Source organism: Entelurus aequoreus, linkage group LG22 (genome assembly GCF_033978785.1).
Source record: "Entelurus aequoreus isolate RoL-2023_Sb linkage group LG22, RoL_Eaeq_v1.1, whole genome shotgun sequence".
NCBI lineage: Eukaryota > Metazoa > Chordata > Actinopteri > Syngnathiformes > Syngnathidae > Entelurus > Entelurus aequoreus.
This window is the reverse complement of record NC_084752.1, coordinates 27,822,584-27,838,771: the sequence shown is the minus strand read 5'-3', so window position 1 is coordinate 27,838,771 and position 16,188 is coordinate 27,822,584. Positions and strand designations below refer to the sequence as shown.

The window sequence follows — 16,188 nt, the reverse complement described above, 5'->3', positions numbered from 1 at the left end:
GATTGCAATTATAATTCCCTCGCATGTAGCCTGCCTAATTAACCCCTGCACCTCCAGAGAGCGCTGCAAATGAAGCAATTGAGGCGCCAGGAAGGGGACGCTGGCCCTTTAAGAGATGTTTTGACTGGGCACGTGCGCTCCTTATATGGGCGAGAGGCAGCTCGTGGTGACCGATAGTTACCTCTGATGCCGCTCGCTTCTCCGCATCAAGCCGGGGTATAAAAACCTGCCGGGGGTGAGAAAGTGTTTGCTTTGACTCAGACACACAACTGCAGAGCGCCGCTAAGGAGGAGGAGGTGCCGCCGTTTTTCTTCACTTTTTATTCCTTCGGAAGAGTCATTTTATTCATGAGAACGGAAAGAGGATATTCAATATTCAAAACAAAGGTTAGTGAGTTTTAATTTGGGTGTGATTGTAGTTAAAATGCCTGCATATCACAGTAAAATATATGTATATTTTCACATTTCACATTTTTTGTTTTTGGTCCTGCGCAGTTTGTTGGTTTTTGAGTGATAATTGTCGAATTTATGTTTGCTGCGAAGCGTCTTTGGACGAATTACATCATGCTGAATCGACATGACAGTGACATAGTTTTTAAGGGGTGACATTAATGTTCAAATCTGTATTATTTTTCTTTGTTATCATTGTATACATTGTGTGATGTCAATAGCCTAGCTCTCCATCAAGTTGTAGACAATGAAATATTGCTAATATCCGGTATGAGGCTTTCAAAATAAAATGGCTTGTAAACATCGAGAAAAATGTCAAATTAGAAGGAAGGAACTTTTGCATTGGCTTGATTTAAATGTTTTTGCTGGATTAGGTCGATGTCGGTGGTGGTTAATGCGCTTCAAACATGTTTTAAGGCGAAAGGCGTCGTTTACTGTGGCCGATGACGCATGCGTGGGTAATTACAGGGAGATGCTGAATGACCGATTGTTACCTCGGATCAAAGCGATATGTATTTAAAAAAATGTGTCTGTTATTGTTTTGCTTTGATGGTGCAGAGATTCATGTTGCAGAGCACTGCGGCTCGTATATTATTGTCATCGAAAACGGTCACGTTCATGCAGTGTTTTGTTTTTTTAAAGGATGAGGCGAAATGCATCCACATTTGTGATTTGGGAGACGGCCTAAATAAACTGTTACTCCATGGCATTGCTTGAAAGAATGGACTGAATGAACTTGCTCGATTAAATGTGACATAACACGTGTTCTGCAATTGATGGTAAACAAGTGTAAAATTAGACGTTCGGCTTTATTGCCACTAGGGGCGCTCTAGCTCTGCACCATTCGTGTCCGATAAAGCCCCGTATTTCAAAACAAAGACGTCTAATGTTTGCATGAATGACATGACGGTCACTCAGTGTTTGGTAAGTGACTTTTTTTAAATCAAAAAGTACGTTGATGTAAAAAAAATTTAGATGGACTCCTAATCCCCGGGCAAAACAAAGATGATGTCATGTTTTGTGCCTCGCCACATGAAGGTGCTGAAGAGGTCCTTCATCACAATGTATTGTATGGCAAAGTGGATGGAAAATATAGTGGGTAATAATAATAACGTCAACATGCACTGATGTGGTGATGGTTTAGATCAGGGGTGTCAAACTCGTTTTTGTTGAGGGCCACATCATAATTATGGCTGTCCTAAGAGGGCCACATTAATTGACGTGACGGACTATCTAAAATGATGTGATGGACCACATTGAATGATGTGGCCCCTTAAATGATGTGATGGACCACATTGAATGACGCGGCGGACCACATTGAATGGCATGTTGGGTCAATTTAAATTACGTGACAGATCACATTAAATGCTGTGGCAAATCACATTGAAAGACATCCCGGGCCACTTTAAATGACATGGCAGGCCACCTTAAATGATGTGATGTACCACATTAAATGATGTGATGTACCCCTATGAATGACATGGCAGGCTACTTAAAGTACCAATGATTGTCACACACACACTAGGTGTGGTGAAATTTGTCCTCTGCATTTGACCCATTCCCTTGATCACCCCCTGGGAGGTGAGGGGAGCAGTGGGCAGCAGCAGTGCCATGCCCGGGAATCATTTTTTGGTGATGTAACCCCCAATTCCAACCCTTGATGCTGAGTGCCAAGCAGGGAGGTAATGGGTCCCATTTTTATAGTCTTTGGTATGACTCGGCCGGGGTTTGAACTCACAACCTACCAATCTCAGGGCGGACACTCTAACCACTAGGCCACTGAGTAGGTGGCCTAGTACTTAAAATTATGTGACGTACCACATTGAATGACATGGCGGGCCACTTTAAATGATGTGACGTACCACATTGAATGACATGGCGAACCACTTTTAAATGATGTGACGTACCACATTGAATGACATGGCGCGCCGTTTTGAATTATGTGGCAAACCACATTGAATGACATGGTGGGTTACATTGAATGACATGGCAAGCCACATTAAATGATGTGACGTACCACTATGAATGACATGGCGGGCCACTTTAAAAGATATGACGTACCACATTGAATGACATGGCGAACCACTTTAAATGATGTGAAGTACCACATTTAATGACTTGTGGTCTGTCACATTAAATTATGAGACAGACAACATTAAACACTGTGGCAAATCACATTGAAAGACATGGCAGGCCACATTAGATAATGTGACGAAACATATTGAAAGTCATGGCGGGCCAATTTAAATGATGTGACAGACCACATTAAATTATGTGACGTACCACGTTGAATGACATGGCGGGACAACTTAAATGAGGTGACGTACCACATTGAATGACATGGAGGCCCTCTTTAAATTATGTGACGCACCACATTTAATGACATTGCGGCCCTCTTTAAATGATGTGATGTACCACATTGAATGACTTGTGGTCTGTCACATTAAATTATGAGACAGACAACATTAAACGCTGTGGCAAATCACATTGAAAGACATGGCAGGCCACACTAAATGATGTGACAGACCACATTAGATAATGTGACGAAACATATTGAAAGACATGGCGGGCCAATTTAAATGATGTGACAGACCACATTAAATTATGTGAAGTACCACGTTGAATGACATGGCGGCCCTCTTTAAATTATGTGACGCACCACATTGAATGACATGGCGGGCCACATTAGATTATGTGACAGACCACATTTGTGACGCAACCGCAAGAATTTGTGACGTGATGACAAAAAAGCTGACAATTTGATACTAACAACATTCCACCAAGGCTCGCATACTGAAAAGTCAAAGTATTTGGGAACCATTTTGAAATTGTTTTTTTTTTGTGAAAAAAAAATAGATAAAAACAGACATATATACTTAAAGTAAAAAGTGAGGGTCAACTTTGTGTTATAAGTAATAAAGTGTATTATTATTAGTTATTATTGTCAAAATTTCAGCTTTTTCTCATTACATTTTTTTTGCTCTTTTTTGTACATTTTTACTGTTTTTTATTTACCCCTGTAATAATTAATAGTAGTACAATTGCCACATATATTAGAAAGCTGACACAAGTTGTTTCTTAAAATATATAATTAATGTCTGTTTTGAGCATTTTTTTACAAAGTAAAAATATATTAATCTGGCAGATGCATACTTAGACTTTTTAGTTTGCAGTCTTTGGTGAAAAGGTTTGAACACCCCTATATTAACATATATTCCAAACATTTTTTGTTAAAGATAAAATGCTTGCTCCCCTGACTAATGATTTTAAAAGCAAGTACTTTATCCATCAATGTGTACATAAAAAATATTAGTAATCAAATGCATAGGGGTTTGTGTAATAATATCATAAGGAGATTATACATTAAAATTCATATATATATTCACTGGAACAAGCGGCCCTCTGGGAGCATCCATAACTGTGATGCGGCCCTCAATGAAAACGAGTTTGACACCCCTGCATTAGATGAAGGGTTTCAAAACGAACTTCCTTGATGGCCACATCACAGTTACTTGCTACTTGTAACTGAACATCAATGTATTATCACCTCATGGTCTTATAACAAAACTGCCCATGCATTTAATAACTAACAAACTGATGGATAACTTGCTTTGAAATCTGAAATCGAAACATATCTTGTTGCATGATCAGATAATATTAGATTTAGAAGAGCTCCAATTGTATAAAGTACTGCATCATTTTTTGAGTATTTTGAGTGTATAAAATAAACTGTCGTTTATTGCTGTTAGTTGGGTCGGCGTCTGACCCTGGTAAATTAATTTCCGAGAAGTATGATTATAAATCTAATATTTCCATAGCCAGAGCATACAAAAACAGTCCATCTTCTACATTTTCTAAATACAGTTTTTAACATTATGAAAGCTCTCTAGACATAAAATAACACCCTCATAGTGGTTCTAGCTGAGGCTGAGCCAATCAGTGGCCACGATACTGAATCGCTCGCTCTGTTTGATTTGGTGTCATCTATTGGCCAATACTACTCTAGTATAGGGCTGCAACAACTAAACGATTAAATCGATTAAAATCGATTATAAAAATAGTTGGCGATTAATTTAGTCATCGATTCGTTGGATCTTTGCTATGCGCATGCGCAGAGGCAATTATTTTTATTTATTTTTTTTAAATATTTATTTATTTAATTTTTTTTTAAAACATTTTATAAACCTTTATTTATAAACTGCAACATGTACAAACAGCTGAGAAACAATAATCAAAATAAGTACGGTGCCAGTATGCTGTTTTTTCCCAATAAAATACCGGAAAGGATAGAAATGTCTCTTTTATCCAATTATTAATCGAAGTAATAATCGACAGATTAATCGATTATCAAATGAATCGTTAGTTGCAGCCCTACTCTAGTATTGATATTTTTAGTCCATCCATCCATCCATTCATTTTCTACCGCTTGTCCATTTAGCCATTGTTTTAAAAAAAATGCTTTGATTTAATTTTTTTAAACTTAATTGTAGCTTGTATTAATGCTGGCATTTAATCTAGCTAGCAGTTAAACATATCAAGCTTTACTGCAAACTCCAACGTCCAAGTAGACATTCATTCACATACAGTACATAAAACAAACAAAATACAGTATAAAAGGCATTATTGTATACTATTAAAAACAGTGCTTGGGCATATTCAGTAAAAGACATCTAATAAATAAATAAAAGCAGCAAAAAAAAAAAAAAAAATATATATATATATATATATATATATATATATATATATATATATATATATACTTTTAAAATGCGTCTACACATTCTATAAAAGGCACAGATACCAGTGTTTCCATATATATGATTGGTACCTAACATAAATTAGCGTGCTCGCTGATTCTTTATGAATCAGTATTTTGTTCAACATTGTTTTACAATGAATATAATTTTAAATGGTAATACTAACCACAGGTTATTATTACTAGACTGATTATCGTTCCATTACTAGGTAAAATACATTTTTAGAACAAAAAAAAAATGAAATGCTTATGAATTAGGCATTTTCTTTGTTGTGGTCCAAACACCTTATCTGCTTTTTTTTATCTGCTGTTTATGTAAAATGATGTGTTATTCAGTTAAGTATACACAATATAATAAATAGATGGTGAAATAATTGCTGTGAGAGCTGCCGTTAAATTGAATGACTCGGAGAAAACAGATGTAAATTGCCTACGCCCATGGGTCATTGTGTTGTTTGCTCATCCTGTTGCTTTTTATTGCAACATGTTTTACAGTGAAAATGTTTGTCAGTCTACTTTGCTTTCAAGCAGAAAATCGATGCAGCTACCAAAACCTCAACTTACACCTTTGATGATATGAATTAGATTGAGTGGAGAAGATGATAAAATATTAAGGAGTTTATATTAGAGGAAATGTTTTGTAGTACCAATAGAAGCAGACTAATGATTGGATTAGCCCTCAAGCAAATAATCAACACGCTATTTTTTCTGCCATGTTTGAACATCCTTTGCCCTGGACACGGTTTTGCTGCCGTCGCACTCTGTGTCGCATCCAACCCGCTGTATCTCACAAAATGGGCCGCATTAACATGACAGTCATTTATAAATAAAAAATACACATTTAAATGCATCAGAGTATGCAGTGTATGTTGGACTTGTCCCGGGAAAGACATTTTTTTTGTTAATCGAATAAAACAAACCACTGATGAAATCACCATTATGAAGTAAGATGAGTGATGCTTTGATGTTTACATTTCTATAGAACAACTTTACTATTGTAGCTATTAACAAGGTGTGAAAACGTGACTTTAAATGTTTGCAGAGTACTCTGGCACTATGTAAACAGAATGTTCTTTACACTTGTCCCCCCTTGTTGAACTGTCATGTGACCTTTGGACGCCGTGGACTTGAAAGATGTTCAAATTTGCCGTGCTCGGCTGCTTGCTTCACTCGAGTCCTGTCTCGCACGCACAACTGTCTGGCTTGCTGGTGTCAAATTTGATAGGTGAATCTGTTGTCTCGTCTTTTGGACAACATTGTATTTTCCTCAGCGAGCCTTCTTTGTATTTAATTCCTCCGTTCTGAATGACTTCTACTAATTTATCGGGTTACTGAATTGTTTTCGCTCCAGTTTTAATCTTCAACCACCAACTCTTGCTTGTTTCTGTGGCTTTGCAGTGAGGAGCTGGAGCGTGCTCAGTGAGTTTGGGAAGACGGCGCCATGGCGGTCTCCACTCAACTGGGCTTACTTCTTTGGAAAAACTTCACGTACCGAAGACGACAGACTGTAAGTCGGAGGAGTGTGCTCAATGTGTTTTTTGCAGTTGTGGAATTTACACATTTAACCTTACATATGCTTTACCAAGGACGATTTATTGTCCCAAAAATGATTGCCAATAAATTATATTTTTGTCAGCGTTATTCATACACCAATTTAAGCACTAATGTTATCATAATATATAATAATTATAACGCAGATAAACCATTCAAACCTTTAATTTTGCATTAGGGTTTTTTACCCTTGTAATTGGAAGGTCAATAACTCATAAATAAGTAAACAAACAAAAACAAAATGTAAGCGCAATAAGGATTGAAATTCTTAATTTGATTAGAGAAAAGCTTAAAGGCCGACTGAAATGAAATTTTCTTATTTAAACGGGGATAGCAGATCCATTCTATGTGTCATACTTGATCATTTCGCGATATTGCCATATTTTTGCTGAAAGGATTTAGTAGAGAACATTGACGATAAAGTTTGCAACTTTTGGTCGCAGAAGTAGCATGACGTCACAGGTTGAAGAGCTTCTCACATCTGCACATTGTTTTCAATCATGGACGCCAGCAGCGTGAGTGATTCGGACCGAGAAAGCGACGATTACCCCATTAATTTGAGCGAGGATGAAAGATTCGTCTGCGATGAGGTGGCGACTTGTCCAGGGTGTACCCCGCCTTCCGCCCGATTGTAGCTGAGATAGGCTCCAGCGCCCCCCGCGACCCCGAAGGGAATAAGCGGTAGAAAATGGATGGATGGATGAAAGATTCGTGGATGAGGAAAGTGAAAGTGAAGGATTAGAGGGCAGTGGAAGCGATTCAGATAGGGAATATGCTGTGAGAGGCGAGTGGGACCTGATATTCAGCTGGGAATGACTAAAACAGTAAAAAAACACAAGACATATATATACTCTATTAGCCACAACACAACCAGGCTTATATTTAATATGCCACAAATTAATCGCGCATAACAAACACCTCCCCCCTCCCGTCCATATAACCCGCCAATACAAATCAAACACCCGCACAACACACTCAATCCCACAGCCCAAAGTACCGTTCACTTCCGCAAAGTTCATACAGCACATATATTTCCCCAAAGTTACGTACGTGACATGCACATAGCGGCACGCACGGACGGGCAAGCGATCAAATGTTTGGAAGAAAGCTGCGTACTCACGGTAGCGTGTCTGCTATCCAACTCAAAGTCCTCCTGGTTGTGTTGCTGTAGCCAGCCGCTAATACACCGATCCCACCTACAGCTTTCCTCTTTGCTGTCTTCATTGTCCATTAAACAAATTGCAAAAGATTCACCAACACAGATGTCCAGAATACTGTGGAACTTTGCGATGAAAACAGAGCTGTTTGTATTGGGACACAATGGTGTCCCAATACTTCCGCTCAATCCGTGACATCACGCGCAAACGTCATCATACCGAGACGTTTTCAGCCGGATATTTCCCGGGAAATTTAAAATTGCACTTTATAAGTTAACCTGGCCGTATTGGCATGTGTTGCAATGTTAAGATTTCATCAGTGATATATAAACTATCAGACTGCGTGGTCGGTAGTAGTGGGTTTCAGTAGGCCTTTAAATTTGTATTCTGTCACGTCAATTAATCATTTAATGAGTGTAACCAGACCGCATGGAGTTTCCGGAACTTTAAATACACGGACATAGTTTCCGCACGGCCAATGAATGAGAGCGCAAATGAGAGCGATGGTGTGTGGGTGCCGTGATCGGTGTGGCAGCGAACAGCGGATATTTATTTATTTTTTGATAATGCACACATCTTTAAAGTGAAATTTCAATTTTGGTCTTGATTTTTATTCAAGTGTAACATTTTTCTGACAGAGTATATTTAATTTTACAAGTTTACATTCCAAAGCAAAACACAAGTTTATTGCATTTGAAAAGCATTACCGGTATATATTATATATACTTATGTAAGTAAAATATTATTATGTATTATCATTACATCAGTGGTGAATTTGTTGTCAATAATAGTGTTTATTGGCAATAATTTGTAGGTCAATATATCGTCCAGCAAAATGTGTTATCGGCCAAAGCCTAGTTCGAGCTACGCAACCCGTAAAGATTGCACCGATAAAATAATCCGCAGATGATATGTTATGAGTCACTCGACAATGTGACAAGACAATTACACAGTCTCCATTGTCCAGTCAACATCTTGAGGAACCTGTCGTCCACTCCCAGCTATCTCAATCAAATTCAGCTGTGGGCCGAAGCACAGAGCCCACCCTGTGTTTAAACAAGATGTTTAATTTGCATACAATGCCATCCTTTATCCCTCCATCAAGAAGGAACCGTCCCCGAAGTGACGGCGGTGGCACAGTTGCTGCCTCGTTATTCAGTCCAGTTGATTCCAACAAAGAGATACAGTGGGTTGTCAGAAAGAAGGTCTTTATTCTGCCCCCACCACCGTGTTCAGTGCATGTCTGCCATGCTGGTTCAGACTTAGAAAAGCCATATGGAACAGATGGGCAGCAGTGTCTTCTAAACCCAGCAGACTTCCCTCGATGTCTTCCCTTATTAACCCATATACTGTACCACTTAGTCTCATGCTGGGCTTCCTCTTGACAGACCCCCTCTGCTCGCACACATACACTTGTTTTTGTGTCTACAGCATTTAAGATGACCAGAGTCTAAATGAAAAAATACATAACAATGACAGTTCTGTGAATTTCTTATCTACAGTGAGAGGTTGAAGCTAATTCCTCTTTTTTGTTTGTTTCTTGTCTCAGATTCAGCTGCTGATTGAGATAATCTGGCCTCTCTTCATCTTCTTCATCCTCATCTCAGTTCGGATACACTATCCACCCTACGAGCAGCATGAATGTAAGATGATATACGGGGAAAAAACAACAATAAAATCATTTTTGATAGTGATTACATCCTTGCTCAACATTTAGTACACATGGCAAACACTGTAAATGCATCAATTACTAAAAGTTGAATATTACATTACCTCTTTTGTATATGGGCCACTCCATCAAATCAGTGCCACCAGCTTATTTGAGTTTGAGTTTGAGTTTATTTCGAACATGCAAGCATACAACATGATACATCACAATTTCCAGTTTCTCTTTTCAACATGTTCGAAAAGGAGTAGGAAGAAGCAGAGCTTATTTAATCCTACCCCTTTTCTTTACATAACAGTTGCTAAAACTTTTTGTTCACTTCCTGTTCACAATTTATTCACAATAAACTCCATAAGTAATCACAATAAAAATAAATAAATAAATAATAGTAATAATTTAATTATAATAATTGGTGAAGTAAGTCATATTTCATATGATGAGATAAGTAAGATTACTTTAAGAATGAATGAATGAATGGATGAAATGTTGGACCTCTCTCGACAAAACTTAAATTTCAGTATTTTTTCAACAATAAATCTGATATCACGCATGATACACTACTCAAAATGTGTATTAGTCCATCACATGCTACGTTATTTCATTTTTTGACAAGTTTTCTAATCCGAAGATGACTCATTTGAGTAACAGGAGTGGGTTTTAACATAAAATGAGCAAATACATGACATACAGCTACATGTCATGTATGATAATGGTACGTGAGCACATTACAGTGATTCAAGAAATAATCGTATTTTAGAAATAAACAAATAACTTCAAACATATATATATATATATATATATATATATATATATATATATATATATATATATATATATATATATATATATATATATATATACACTACCGTTCAAAAGTTTGGGGTCACCCAAACAATTTTGTGGAATAGCCTTCATTTCTAAGAACAAGAATAGACTGTCGAGTTTCAGATGAAAGTTCTCTTTTTCTAGCCATTTTGAGCGTTTAATTGACCCCACAAATGTGATGCTCCAGAAACTCAATCTGCTCAAAGGAAGGTCAGTTTTGTAGCTTCTGTAACGAGCTAAACTGTTTTCAGATGTGTGAACATGATTGCACAAGGGTTTTCTAATCATCAATTAGCCTTCTGAGCCAATGACCAAACACATTGTACCATTAGAACATTGGAGTGATAGTTGCTGGAAATGGGCCTCTATACTCCTATGTAGATATTGCACCAAAAACCAGACATTTGCAGCTAGAATAGTCATTTACCACATTAGCAATGTATAGAGTGTATTTCTTTAAAGTTAAGACTAGTTTAAAGTTATCTTCATTGAAAAGTACAGTGCTTTTCCTTCAAAAATAAGGACATTTCAATGTGACCCCAAACTTTTGAACGGTAGTGTGTGTGTATATATATATACAGGGTATATACGTGTGTGTGCATATATATATGTGTATATATATATATATATATATATATATATATATATATATATATATATATATATATATATATATATATATATATATATATATATATATATATATATATGTATGTATATGCATGTATATGTGTATATATATACAGTATGTACATATATATATATATATATACATATATACATGAGTGAACTTACTTTTGGCTTTCCTATGGCCTGCCATGGTTCTGAATGATGCATTGTCCTGTGGCCCACGTGACTTGTTAAATATAAAACATTTAGAAAGGTGATAATCTGTCAGTGTAACAGGACTGAGGTAAACCCCAGAGACTTATTTATTTTTATAAAAATTCAAACAGGAAATTACCTGGAGGGGACATATTTTGGGGCTTATTTTTTAAATATATGTTTCCCCAAAAATGTAGTTAAATTATAGTTGGTATAAAGTGTAACACAAATATGTAAAAAAAAAAAATATATATATATATATATACAATAAGTCGGGTGTACCCCGCCTTCTGCCCAAATGCAGTTGGGATAGGCTCCAGCCACACCCGCAATCACGAGAAGGACAAGCAGTAGAAAATAGATGGATAATATATTTTATTGTAAAATGTAATTTTAATGAGCAGCAACAGGCAAAAAATGCAGTGCTTAATGTAGTTTAACCAGTTTTATTAAATATACAATCAGAGCAATGTGTATGACACTTGGTTTCATACAGAAATTTATTTTTACAGTCGATTCAGACATTTAAATATTTTATTTTCTGGGGATGCAAATTGTGTACAGTATATGCAATTTTTACTATTTCTTGTAAGAGTTGTCTGTGTATAAAGTTGAGACATAGTTTGTGCATTTTCTTGGAAAACCAACATGTGAGTCATTCTTTGCATGTTATCACAAAGGGATCTTTTGGATTTGTCAATATTTGCTTGGACTACTGGGACATGTGGTGAGATCTTTAGGAAAATGCAAACAGCTGAACTCGTTTTACAGCTTAAGCCACATCCCAACTCAATGGACTTACAACTTTCAGATTTGTATGGCCTTTTCTGAAACTGATGTTGTATAGTTCAAATCAAAATGCAATTTTACTTATGGGATCCAAAATACATCGGAGATGCATTACTGAAGAAAAAGTGTATTGGAAGTCGAAGAAGTAGTTCAGCAAGATGGTAGCTACCTCATTAAATTGCAACAGCAATAAAGTTAGCTGATAACTGTCCTTTCAATTGTAAAGTCAAGGCCATATATGTGAGATAAAACAGTCAGACTTTTTTGTATAAATATTCCTACACAAACAATTAATTGATTTGAATGGATTCCAGTTCAGCAAAAACATTTAGTCATTTTTGAATTTGTCATTTTGCTTCAAAATGTGCAGTGAAAGAGAAAAGGCAAGATATATGTTTCCTGTTGTGAAGATGTATTACAAACAGTGTGAACAATATATTTAAGGTTTAGGATGCAACAAGAGCAGAATGGATTTCGCTATAGGAAGTTTGTTTTCATGATTAAATTATTTTTCAATGTCCTACCCTTTAATTGAGGCTCCTACATTTCTTCAACATCTTGATAAAATTCATACCAAAAAAACTAATCATGGCGTTTTATGCCAAACTTCACAGGCCATTTCCCTAACAAGGCCATGCCTTCAGCGGGGACGCTGCCTTGGGTACAAGGAATCATCTGTAATGCCAACAACCCCTGCTTCCGGAACCCAACCCCTGGAGAGACCCCCGGGGTTGTGGGCAACTTTAACGATTCAATGTGAGTGAGAAATATAACCTTCTTTTACATTTATACAGTAGCTTGATCATTGTTTTGTGTGTAATAAACCAAATCAACAGTCTATGTCCATGTAAAAATAGGAATGAGATCATTATTTAACAATATGTTATTGCTTGCTCTGCTTCATCCTCAAAGTTCTAATATTTTCGATAAACATATTTAGCTGTATCTTTGTAAATGCTATGTTTTTGATACATTATAAATTGCTGTGGCATTTGTGTGTAATTTTTCAATTTCAATTAAGAATTGATGATTTATTGATTAATTAAAGGGTCCGTTTGCAACTTGCGCACAGTTAATTTTTTTAAACCAACCAATTTGTGCTGCCAAATGGTAAAAATGTTTTAATCAAATTAATCACACTTTTGAATTTGGATTAATGTTGATAATTATCACAGGTTATTACTCGAATGAGTTAAATTAAAGGCCTACTGAAATTAAATGTTCTTATTTAAACGGGGATAGCAGGTCCATTCTATGTGTCATACTTGATCATTTCGCGATATTGCCATATTTTTGCTGAAAGGATTTAGTAGAGAACATCAACGATAAAGTTCGCAACTTTTGGTCGCTGATAAAAAAGCCTTGCCTGTACCGGAAGTAGCGTGACGTCACAGGTTGTGGAGCGCCTCACATCTGCACATTGTTTACAATCATGGCCACCAGCAGCGAGAGCTATTCGGACCGAGAAAGCGACGATTACCCCATTAATTTGAGCGAGTATGAAAGATTTGTGGATGAGGAAAGTGAGAGTGAAGGATTAGAGGGCAGTGGAAGCGATTCAGATAGAGAAGATGCTGTGAGAGGCGGGTGGGACCTGATATTCAGCTGGGTATGACTAAAACAGTAAATAAACACAAGACATATATATACTATATTAGCCACAACACAACCAGGCTTATATTTAATATGCCACAAATTAATCCGCATAACAAACACCTCCCCCCTCCCGTCCATATAACCCACCAATACAACTCAAACACCCGCACAACACACTCAATCCCACAGCCCAAAGTACCGTTCACCTCCGTAAAGTTCATACAGCACATATATTTCCCCAAAGTTGCGTACGTGACATGCACATAGCGGCACGCACGTACGGGCAAGCGATCAAATGTTTGGAAGCCAAAGCTGCGTACTCACGGTAGCGTGTCTGCTATCCAACTCAAAGTCCTCCTGGTCGTGTTGCTGCAGCCATCCGCTAATACACCGATCTCACCTACAGCTTTCTTCTTTGCCGTCTTCATTGTTCATTAAACAAATTGCAAAAGATTCGCCAACACAGATGTCCAGAATATTGTGGAATTTTGCGATGAAAACAGACGACTTAATAGCTGGCCACAATGGTGTCCCAATATGTCCGCACAATCCGTGACGTCACACGCAAACGTCATCATACCGAGACGTTTTCAGCAGAATATTTCACGGGAAATTTAAAATTGCACTTTACTATTCTAACCCGGCTGTATAGGCATGTGTTGCAATGTTAAGATTTCATCATTGATGTATAAACTATCAAACTGCGTGGTCGGTAGTAGTGGGTTTCAGTAGGCCTTTAACTAAAAAAAATTCCTTGTATGACATTTTAACTGTAAAATTATTCAATTATAGCTAACATTAGTAGCTAAACTCTGCCAAATCGCTATCATCAACTGACAACACACAAAGCTAATGTGCGTGTGTACGTGTTCTGTAGGCATCATTTTCGTTATTACGTGCTAAAAGCAGGAAGAGGGCGAGTATACTGCTAACAACACTTTGAAACCTTTGCACCCTCAAGGCAGCCGTGTAAATATTGCAAACAGACCATTTACTCAATTGAATATTCATTAAGAATTTGACTGTTGGTGTATATCTCACTGGGATTGGGTGTGTTTCCAGAATCTCCCGACTCTTTAATGATGCCAAGAAGATCCTGTTGTACACCCAGAATGACAAGAGCTACGAGGGCTACCGTGGGCTGCTGAGGGCCCTCCACAAGTTGCAGAAGAACACCGCCCGTAAGGACTTTGTCACCGCTTGTTTTACGTAACTGAATTCTAATTGACCACCGAACTGTTTAGTTCACTGTTATGCTTGTTTTGATGCACAATAAGAGGGAAGGAAACACTCCTACACAACCTTAAACACAGCAAGGTGTCTCATTCACACATCAGCATCCACTTCATTTCCATCTAGTAGGGGTTTACCGATACAACTACACTTCCGACACAATACTGATATTGGAGCCCTGAGTATTGGCCGATACCGATATTAATCTGATACGATATCAATAAGAATCACAATACACACTTTTATTATTTTGTAGTGTGGAATGTTGGAAAAGGCTTGGTCAAGTGAACGATGACAGGTATGAAAAACACAAGCCTTATAAAAAAAAATGTATGCTGTCTTTAATTTGAAATGGAGTGGTAATTAGTGTTTTTAGCGGCACCGAGTGGTCGCAATCATTTATTAAGTTAGGCTTATGAATCATGACGCAGTAAGTTAATGATTCAGACATGTTTGTTAGTGGACACAGATGCTTCTGCCTTGAAGACTGTATCTGCAAGTAATATGCAACCATAGTTTTTTTTATAGTTGTTTATATTGACAAATGTTGTGTTGTGGACTGCAATATTGTTCAATTAAGGACAGTTATTAGGTATGTCTAGCTTGTGTGCTATTGTGTGCTTAGCTGTTGTCTAGCTGCTACCTCTTAATAGCCTACAACATTTACCTTTTGTAATGACTTCACTAAAATACAAGAATTATTGGAGGACATTGAGATGTTAACTGGCTGTCCAACTTGGCACAAATAAACATGCTTCAGGACGGCTTGTACCGAAGCTTTTAGATGCAAGCCAATATCATCTGATACTTGTTTTTTGTCTGATATTGCACCAATATCATTATCGGATCGAGACACCCCTACTATTTGGATGAATTATAATCATCTACAAAAGTGTAAAGCTTATTGATCGGGATATATAAACCCTTCTGGAAGCAAACACATGTTGTTACTTGATGTATATCATGCAGTCGTTTAGAAGGCACAGTTTTACTTTAGATGAAGCATTGCTAAGCAATAGATTTGTGTGTTGCCAAATGAAGCCAGTTGTAGAGGTCAGCAGGTTTTTCATCAAAGTCTCCAGAGCACATCTGAGCATGTTATCGCTGTCCGGCAGCCTGGGGGGGCCCCCTCCATCTCCCAGAAGTCATTGGGTGTTGCACTTCCTTATCTCTCTCATTGTGTGCCAGCAGAGGTGCAAGGCAGAAATCTTGCATATTTACCACACTGAAAATGATTGTATAATCGGTAAACTAATCTGCACATTGTCCCAACTGGAATGTTGCCCCTTCCTGGCTCCGAGGGCGTACTTTAGAGCACACGGTTCAGACATTTTGAATTGT

General features: G+C 37.4%; 1 protein-coding gene across 1 annotated transcript in view; it reads left to right on the top strand.

Annotated features, from left to right (window-relative positions):
- The first annotated feature begins 222 nt into the window (after positions 1–222).
- The window catches only part of LOC133639375 (phospholipid-transporting ATPase ABCA1-like), a 58,451-nt gene continuing 42,485 nt past the window's right edge, over positions 223–16,188 (top strand). The window contains exons 1-5 of the mRNA XM_062032638.1: positions 223–386; positions 6,604–6,712; positions 9,463–9,556; positions 12,633–12,774; positions 14,677–14,795. Coding sequence (XP_061888622.1) covers positions 6,647–6,712; positions 9,463–9,556; positions 12,633–12,774; positions 14,677–14,795 — 421 coding nt within the window. The 5' untranslated portion in view covers positions 223–386; positions 6,604–6,646. The remainder of the gene's footprint in view (positions 387–6,603; positions 6,713–9,462; positions 9,557–12,632; positions 12,775–14,676; positions 14,796–16,188) is intronic.